General features: G+C 43.1%; 1 protein-coding gene across 1 annotated transcript in view; it reads left to right on the top strand.

The window, feature by feature from the left end:
• Positions 1 to 9,684, top strand: part of cftr (CF transmembrane conductance regulator) — a 24,265-nt gene that overhangs the window by 11,705 nt on the left and 2,876 nt on the right. The window contains exons 12-25 of the mRNA XM_008311174.3: positions 1,375 to 1,469; positions 2,300 to 2,386; positions 2,716 to 3,493; positions 3,570 to 3,698; positions 3,797 to 3,834; positions 4,248 to 4,534; positions 5,182 to 5,261; positions 5,347 to 5,497; positions 6,494 to 6,721; positions 7,430 to 7,530; positions 8,125 to 8,355; positions 8,896 to 9,051; positions 9,130 to 9,219; positions 9,530 to 9,684. Coding sequence (XP_008309396.1) covers positions 1,375 to 1,469; positions 2,300 to 2,386; positions 2,716 to 3,493; positions 3,570 to 3,698; positions 3,797 to 3,834; positions 4,248 to 4,534; positions 5,182 to 5,261; positions 5,347 to 5,497; positions 6,494 to 6,721; positions 7,430 to 7,530; positions 8,125 to 8,355; positions 8,896 to 9,051; positions 9,130 to 9,219; positions 9,530 to 9,684 — 2,606 coding nt within the window. The remainder of the gene's footprint in view (positions 1 to 1,374; positions 1,470 to 2,299; positions 2,387 to 2,715; positions 3,494 to 3,569; positions 3,699 to 3,796; positions 3,835 to 4,247; positions 4,535 to 5,181; positions 5,262 to 5,346; positions 5,498 to 6,493; positions 6,722 to 7,429; positions 7,531 to 8,124; positions 8,356 to 8,895; positions 9,052 to 9,129; positions 9,220 to 9,529) is intronic.

The raw sequence follows: 9,684 nt of genomic DNA, 5'->3' as shown, positions 1-9,684 counted from the left end.
ATATATATATGTGTATATATATACACATATATATATGTATATATACACATATATATATGTATATATATATACACATATATATATATATATATATATATAATTTAAATTTTTTTTTTACTTCTGAGCAGCTTGTGTGATAGAGTTTGAACAAAACTCAAGGAAATAATGTTTGTGTTTATGTTTTCAAATTGAAATTTAGTGAAGAATATTTGATACTGAGGTTAAAGAACTTATTTGTTTTTACTCCTTTTTAAGGGTCTCTGTAAGACAAAACTAGTAAAAAAACAAACAAACAAACAAATGAAGCCAACTTTTCTGAGACAGGGTCAGGCATCAGTTGGGCATCAGTGGGGCATCAGTGGGGCATCAGTGGGGCTGCTGGTGGTCCTTCCTTCTCATTGTTGCCCTGTGAAGCCCCAGACAGTCTGCTGTGGGTGGTCCTGTCGTCTGTCGTCTGTCGTCTGTAGCTGCTGCCCCTGCTGGTGCTTTTTGTCCCCAGTCAGACACAACACGCTCTTTTACGGCGCTGCCTCTTTAACGAGCTGCTTAACAAACCTGTTAACTTGATTCCCACTGCGCCCCCGGTGGAAGCCGACGATAAACAGGTAGGAAGTAACTGTACGACCGTAACCTTGTGCTGTCACTTGGTCCGTGTTGATGTGGGCGTCACCCTGCCGTGTGTCACAGCACGTCACCGCTGTCTTCTCTGTGTGTGTGTGTGTGTGTGTGTGTGTGTGTGTGTAGTCTGTGTGTGGAGGTTTGTGGATTTCTCTGTGTTTTTTTTTTCTTGCCTCTTTTGATATACTTTGAAAATCAATGTTTCATTTTTCATCAAACGGTTAATTATTATTTAAAAAAAATGTTCTCTATAATATTACAGTACAGCTCAGTACAGTGTATGTTAAAGTATAGAATAGTATATTATGGGATGTATAGGTAGTATAGTATAGCAGGTAAGTATTTACAGTATAGTGTAGTATAGTATGGTATAGCATTCACAGTGTTGTGTAGTGTTTTTTAGTATATCATAGTATAGTATAGCATTGCATAATAATTACATTATAGGATTTATTGTATTTTATAGAATAATATAGTATAGCAGTATGGTATGGTATAGTATGTGTGTGTAGTAAATATTAGTATAATGTAGTAGTAGTATTTTATAGTACAGTACAGTAGATTTAAAAACTTGATTTTTCAGATACTAATGAAAAAACTTCTTTATATTAGACTTGTTGTTTTGAGCAGTTGTTTTAATTACAGAAATAGTTTCCATCCATTCAAACCTAAATTTGCTCAGTGGTCCTAGCCTGAAGAGTCAACCACTGTTGACTTTTTTCTCCTCATGTTTGAAGCCCACGTTCTTTTCTCCAGGATTTTTCTCTGCTGCCTGACAAAGACAAAACCCTGCTGGGTGAAGGGGGCGTCATCCTCAGCGGAGGTCAGCGAGCCCGACTTGGACTGGCCAGGTACTTCCTGTCAAACCTTAACCACGTTTTGTATTTGTGTCGGGGGCAGAGGTCACCGTCATGAAAGAGTTTTTATTACTCCCTGATTAATTACCATAATTATCTCATTAAGTTTTAAAAATGCTACATCAGCAAAGATGATTTCATTAGTGTCTTTATTAATGTCAGTTTCTGAGAAACTTTCAATTTTATAAAGGCAAAATAATGGGACAATAGAGGGAACAACTGAGACAAACGATGGAACAGCGTCTGCTGTTTGATCTCTGCACTTAATAATCTGACAGTGTTTTATAAACACACTTATCCCATTGGTTTACAGAAATAAGGGCCAAAATAGTTTTATTGTAATTGTTGATTGACTGAAAACACTTTTTTTTTTAAATGTCAACAAACAAAGACCTTTTTGAGTTTCCTCAGATTACGACAGCGTCTTTTGAGGAAAAATGGTTCGACTTCTATGTCAGTTCACAAGAAGAAGAACATGAGTTATAAATAAACAGTGTTTATTTACCACTGTGTAACATTTACACGTGAGGCCTTAAATCACGGTGATGTTTCCTCACTAACCCTGTGCTGTCAGTGACTCTAATCCTCCATAACGGTCACATATCTTTCTCACCTGAACAGTTTTACGGCGGCGCTGCCGTCGGTGCCGCGGTGACACTGATTCAAACGTTCAGGTCTCATGTTCCCACGCTTTATTTATGGCTTCAGTGTCTCAGCGTTGTTCTGTTTTACCGTTGTCACCGTAATCAATCACTGATATTGATTTGTCCTCATCTACAGTATGTCTGTTCTGTTTTAAACACGTCTGTGCGTTTCTCCCTCAGAGCCGTGTATAAAGACGCTGACCTCTACCTGCTGGACGCCCCGTTCACACACCTGGACATTGTGACGGAGAAAGAGATCTTTGAGAAGTGCGTATCCCAACAGAGACTCTTTCATGGGGGAGGAAGGGGGAGGAGGGGGGAGGTAGAGCGTAGGTTCTGAAGTTCAAGGTCAACCTTTTTTTTTTCTCCTTGCAGTGATTTCACTGTAATCTCATCAGGAAATGAGTTTTTTTTTCTTTGGTGCAGCAGAAAAGAATTCTTTTGATGAGAGGTTGACTTTACTGAGTGAATGTTTAGATGTAGCCAAATGTTTGGCTGTTTTTACTGAGATGAAGACAAAAGGCTCAGGTTGGTCTTCAGCCTGTGCAGAAACACATCTGTTTGATTTTCTCTACCGTCTCCATTTCTCTCCACAGATGCATTTGTAATTTAATGGCCTCCAAAACCCGCATCGTGGTCACCAGCAAGTTGGACCACCTCAAGCGAGCGGACAAAATCCTTTTGCTCCACAACGGTGACTGCTTCTTCTACGGCACCTTCTCAGAGCTGCAGGCCCAGCGCCCGGACTTCAGCTCCCTCCTCCTTGGCCTGGAAGCCTACGACAACATCAACGCGGACCGTCGCAGCTCCATTCTCACAGAGACTCTCCGCAGGGTTTCCATCGATGAAACCGCCGGCCTCTGGGGGCCAGAGCCCATTCGACAGTCGTTCCGCCATCCGCCACCTCCCGTTATCTCTCAAGGCCCTCCAGGTGGCGATGTCTACCCAGAAAAACGCAAGCAGTCCCTCATCCTAAATCCCCTGGCAGCTGCTCGCAAGTTCTCCTTCATAGGGAACTCCCAACAGACAAACGCTCCGCAGTCTGCAGCGATGGAGGACGGGGTCCGAGAACTTTCAGAGAGAAAATTCTCCGTGGTGCCAGAGGACGAACAAGTGGAGGAGGTGCTCCCCAGGAGTAACGTGTATCACCACGGTTTCCAGCACCTGAATGGGCAGAGGCGTCAGTCCGTCCTGGCCTTCATCACCAACGCTCAAGGTCAAGTGCGCAGAGATCAGATGCAGTCGTCCTTCAGAAGAAAGCTGTCCATCACACCGCAGTGCGATCTGGCCACAGAGCTGGACATTTACGCTCGCCGTCTGTCCAAGGACAGTGTTTATGACATCAGTGAGGAGGTGGACGAAGAAGACATGGAGGTAGGCCGTCGTTACTGTTGTTGTTGACCGCCGCTGTTTTCCACAGATCGTAACATTCAGTTTTCCATCTTCACAGCAATGCTTTGCAGATGAACGCGAGAACATCTTTGATACTACCTCATGGAGCACGTACCTGCGCTACGTCACCACCAACAAAAGCCTGATCTACGTCCTCGTGTTCATCGCTGTGGTCTTTGCAATTGAGGTCCGTCTTTGGGATTTTTATTTTAATTCTCTGAATGTGAAATGAATTTATTTGAAATGAATGGTTTTGATCATTTTTTCTTTTCTCTCTACCAACAGGTTGCTGGTTCAGTCATTGGCATTTTTCTCATCACTGAGTAAGTTTTAAAATTTACTTCATCAACTTGTAACTCTGAGTAAGTTTTAAAATTTACTTCATCATAACATCGTACATTTGTATCAATAAATGATTTTTTTTTTCTTAACACAATATGGGCATCACTGGCCCTAATTGATTTTTTTTTCTTAGGACAATATGGGCATCACTGGCCTTTTTGTCCCTAATTATTTTTTCCAGTACCTGCAGTTTCTCGTTGTTCACCATACTCAGATATGTAAGAATTAAAGATATAATTAGTAAAACATTGGTACTAAAGGTACAGGTATGTTATGTGTACCACAGAAGGTCAAAGGTCTGCCGTTCTCAGGTTGATGTTCGATGTCCAAAATAACGTTGTTTTTCTTGTGACTAATTTTTAATTCCACATTTCCTTTTGCTCTGTTCTACCAGTGAGATCTGGAGAGATGGAGCCAATCCGTCCTCTCCCAACTACATCACCGAGCAGCATCCCAATTCCTCGGCGCCCCCTGTCCACTTAGCCGTCATCGTCACGCCGACCAGCGCTTACTACATCATCTACATCTACGTGGCCACGTCGGAGAGCGTGCTGGCCCTCGGGATTTTCAGGGGTCTCCCGTTAGTGCACACGTTACTCACTGTGTCCAAACGACTGCACGAACAGATGCTGGGCGCCGTGCTGCGGGCGCCGATGGCCATGTTGAACACGATGAAGACAGGTGCGTTCTCAGTTTGTCACGTTGTTGATGTTTTTTTTTTTGTGGATAATTATTTATCTTTTTAAATACATCAAGGATCGGCCCTTTTTTTCAAAGACTGACCAAATTTTTTTTTCTCAAACTTTTTCAAAAAAAAAATTTTTCTAAAATTTTTCAAAAAAAAAGAATACAATTTTCAAAAAGTTTTTTCCAAGAAAAAATTTTTTCAAAGATTTTAACCAAAAATTTTCAAAATCTGACCAAATTGTTTTTCTAAATTAAAAAAAAAATGTACAAAATATTAAAAAGAATTGTACAATTTTTCAAAAAAAATTTTTTTTCTAAAAATTCTTTAAAATTTTTTTCAAAGTGTTGCAGTGAGGGAGGACATGCAGATAGGAGATGCAGAGAACAGGGAGAGATGGAAATCAATGATTTGCTGTAGCAACTCCTGAAAAAAGTTGAATAAAAATTTTTTTAAAATTTTTTTTCAAAATATTTGAAAAAAAAAAATTCAAAAAAAATGTTCTTTCAAAGAAAAAAAATTCAAAAAAAATGTTCTTTCAAAAAAATTAAAAAAGAAATTAAAAAAAAAAAAAATGGGGACAAAGCCAAAAGAAAAAGAAGAAGATTTATCTTTTTAATTCATCGCCCGCGTTTTCTTCCAGGTCGCATCATGAACAGATTCACCAAGGACATGACGACCATCGATGACATGCTGCCCCTGGTGCTCTTTGACTTCATACAGGTAGAACCACGTGCACACGTGCACCGTGTAACTTCACACTCACCCAGCACTCACTCGACATTTCTCTTCCTCCCTCTCACACCAGTTGTCGTTGATCGTCCTGGGCGCCATCTTCACCGTGTCCATCATGCGGCCGTACATCTTTATCGCCGCCATCCCATTGGCTGTCATCTTTGTTGTCCTCAGGAAGTACTTTTTACGAACTGGGCAGCAGCTGAAACTGCTGGAGGCAGAGGGTAAGTGAGTCAAAGACTCTGGGGGAAAGGGGAGGGGTCTCACCTCTCACCTCTGTCATCCGACCTGTCAGTCAGACGGAGCCGCCGAATGGCAACGGGTCAATGTTCAGGCAGAGAAAGAAAAACATGACAGAGGGAAGACGGATGATTAAAAAAAATCATCCCTGATTGGTCCAGCTGGTCAGGTTTATGAACACAGAAGTAAATCTGTCTCCAGGAGCTGCGGTCCAACAGGAAGTAAGAAACTCCACGGACAGTCAGGACCAGCGCAGAGTCACTGCTGCGTCAGCAAATATTTAATAACACCTTCATGGAACAGTGTCTGATGTCAACCTTATATCAACACACACGTTTTCAAAGCCTGTTAGTAGGAAGTTCAGCCTGGAGACAGACGTTTAGAAAATGAGTTTTTAGAAACTTCATTCTCTCCTTTTCCCTCTCTTTCTTTTCGACTTCTTGCCTCTTTTTCTGCTTTTTTTTTCTTTATTTTTTCTACTTTTTTTCTCTTTTTCCTCCATCAACTTTCTTCTTCTCCTTTCCTCAACATTGTGACCAGACGGTAAGATGAAAACCTGATTGTCCAGATTTAGACATATTGAAAACATATTGACCTAAATTAAAGAGTGAGTTTGGGAACAACAGGAGCAGGAACAGGCCGGCGGCTGCAGCTGCAGCTGCTGAAACGCCACTGTGTGTTTTCTGTCCTGCCTGGTTATTGAACGTCTGTTTGGCTGGTGGTTCCAAGGTTTTTTTTTCCGGAGCAGCGTAGAACATGTCGGGGTCAGAGAAATGAGCCCAGCTGGGATTTCCTCCGACCCCATCCTGATGTTGCTCCTCCTGCTGTCACTGGCAGCGTGTCGAACAAATACAGTGGAACGTATTGGCATGAGTCACTGAGGAATCTTATAGAAACATTCTGATGGCGTTAGCTGATGTGATGTCATGTTGTACGAAAATAAAACAGTTTTAGAACATGTTTTTTTTCCTCTTCTCCAGCCCGAAGCCCCATCTTCTCCCACCTCATCATCTCACTGAAGGGTTTATGGACCATCCGGGCGTTTGGGCGTCAAACCTATTTTGAAATGCTCTTTCACAAGGCCCTGAACACGCACACGGCCACGTGGTTCCACTACCTGGCCACGCTGCGGTGGTTCCTGTTCCGCTGCGACATCCTCTTCGTCCTGTTCTTCAGTGCGGCCGCCTTCATCGCCGTGGGAACCAACAGTAAGTTTGGGTTTTATTTGACTGAACCACAGGTACAATTAAACGTCAAAAAGTTCAAACTTTTATTAGGAAGAACATCCAGTCCCATTAAACGGTCACTGACACTGTCTGGTCACCGAAGAGCAAAACAAAAACCCTCTTCCTTCCTTTCTCCCCTTAAAATCTGCGAGTAGCAGCGCGAACAACATGATATAATCAGAGTCAACACGTCACGGCGTCACATTCCTGGACGTGAGAATAAATAATAGCGGTCACGAATGAAGCGCTATTGTTCAGAAACGCCAGTCGGAACATCTACACATTCCACTATGGCAGTAGTGCACAGCTCATTGTTTCCTCTGCGTCTGTTCGGTGGCGCAGCCTCAGTCTTATCTGCCTGTGACAGCGTGTGCCGTTTATTTGATATCAGGATCAAAACAGAACAGTTTGTCTGCGAGAAACTCCTCAAAACTGTTGGAATCTCAGCCGGATAAAATGTCACGTACGGAAGGGAAGAAGGTGTTTGTTTAATCGAACGATTGGACGCAGGGTACGAGCACGAACACACGCGGACAACCGCACATGTCGCTGTACGCCGCCGCGCTGCATCAGAGCCCGTGTTTATGTTGAAGGTAGATTAAAGGGTCATTTCACAGATCATTAGTTTTCAACAGGGCCGGTAGTAGAGCTGCACTGACGTGTGTGTGTGTGTGTGTGTTCTCTCTGCAGAGGACAAACCAGGGGAGGTCGGCATCATCGTGGCCCTGGCCATGCTCATCCTGGGGACTTTCCAATGGGCCGTCATCACCAGCATCACTGTAGATGGACTGGTATGTGCTCCACACACACACACACACACACACACACACACACACTTTAACACAGTGTTTCCCAAACTTTTTTTCTGGCGACCCAAATTTTAAAAGTCACAAACCGTCGCGATCCAAGTCAATAGACATTATTCCTAAACTCCTTGATCCAAGTCAATAGACATTATTCCTAAAGTCCTTGGATGCGAGATGACCCACCTGCGGGTCGCGACCCAGTCTTTGGGAAACAATGCGTTAGACGTCATCAAGCGTTTGTGAGATACCATTAGGTTTGTTTTTTTAACACCTGGTTTTATTAATGAATAATTCAGATGTTGGAATTATTATTTTGACAAATGTCAAGAAAAAGATACAAGATTAGAATTTAGCTTCATGAAGTTGGATGTTTGTCGTTTGCTGGTCAACGGTTTCTCACAATCCATTAGACAATAGTGTCAGTCGTAGACTGACTTACAGTCCTGACCTCAGTGAGACTGGTCTGACCTGAAGTTGAAACCTCCACAAACACTGTTTACCTGGTGTTTTATTCTGGAGGAGTCTTCTGAAACTAAAACTCTTCCTGACCGTCAAACCCGTCTTTCTCATTCCCCTCAGATGCGTTCGGTGGAACGGGTCTTCAAATTCATAGACCTGCCCTCAGAGGAGCCGATGCGGGGTAGATCAGGGGGCAAAGGAGGCCTTGACCTGGTCATCGACAACCCTCACGTCCATGACTGCTGGCCCAACCGTGGACAGATGGACGTCCAGGGTCTGACTGTCAAATACACGGAGGCTGGACGGGCTGTTCTCAGCAACGTTTCCTTCTCTGTGGACGGGGGGCAGAGTGTAAGTGTGTGTGTGTGTGTGTGTGTGTGTGTGTGTGGATTAATGAGCTGTGGCAGAGTGATGTACGTTAACTCTACATTATTGGATTTTCAGCCGTCAAAGCAGTGGTTTGTCCTGAAAGGGCTTCTGTAGGTAAAGGTCGCCGTGAGGTCACAGCGAGGTGACCTTAGAATAAACACTTCTATAAGACTGGGTCCTATGGACGATCAGTTCATTTGAATTAGGGTAGTTTGGACGGATTAACTGCTGTGGTCAGAGAAGAATTAATTTGAAAAAAATATTTCTAAATTATTTCTTTTTAATCTATTTGTAGTTTGTTTTCAGTCAACAGAAATGAAAAGTCCTGTAACATTGTGTCCTAATGAGTGGCCCAAACCCTACTTTGGGAACCACTGGATACTTTTCTTTCATGGGTGTGATTGTCTTCACGATCAGTAAATTCAAGTTTTCCACCGTTGGCGTGGACGCTCTGTGTAGAAGTTTATTTCAGGAGTCGATGTTCAGACGGACTGATGAAATCTTCACGTTGATGTTTCACAGGTGGGTCTGCTGGGTCGAACGGGTTCAGGGAAGAGCACGCTGCTCTCCGCTCTGCTGCGTCTGGCCTCCACTGAGGGCGAGATCTCCATCGACGGCGTCTCCTGGAGCTCAGTGTCCCTGCACACCTGGAGGAAAGCCTTCGGTGTGGTTCCACAGGTACGTCCAGGAGAACTTTGGGTTTTAGTTTAAGAAAAATCAATCCTGAATATATTTAATCTCCTGTTTATTGAACAGAAAGTCTTTATTCTGACCGGAACCTTCCGCATGAACCTGGATCCATACGGTCGATACTGTGATGAGGATCTGTGGAGGGTGGCGGAGGAGGTGGGTGTCGAGAATATCTGTACTAGAAAATACTAATAAATCATTTGGTCTTTCCTGGTAAAACATGTTTTTTGGTTGGTAACGATTTTTGGGTTGTTTTTTTTTTTTTCTGAGCAGAACGGTAGAATGTTGGAGAAATAATAATATAATTAATCACTATTTTTCTTTGACATTGGAATATTGTTTACTCACATTATGAATGGTTTCTGTTCCAATGCCACTACATTTTTCTACCATATTTTCCAGTCTATAAGTCACACTTTTTTTATCCTTGGCCTTAAAAACAAACGTCCTCGTCCTTTCCCACCAGGTGGGTCTGAAGTCGGTGATTGAACAGTTCCCAGACAAACTGGACTTTCAGCTGCTGGACGGAGGCAGCGTCCTGAGCAACGGACACAAACAGCTGATGTGTCTGGCCCGCTCCATCCTCAGCAAGGCCCGCATCCTGCTGCTGGGAGAGGCCTC

The sequence above is a fragment of the Cynoglossus semilaevis genome, chromosome 6, assembly GCF_000523025.1.
Source record: "Cynoglossus semilaevis isolate Cse_v1.0 chromosome 6, Cse_v1.0, whole genome shotgun sequence".
Taxonomy (NCBI): Eukaryota; Metazoa; Chordata; class Actinopteri; order Pleuronectiformes; family Cynoglossidae; genus Cynoglossus; species Cynoglossus semilaevis.
The sequence above is the reverse complement of the archived record's forward strand: the minus strand, read 5'-3'. Positions and strand labels throughout refer to the sequence as shown.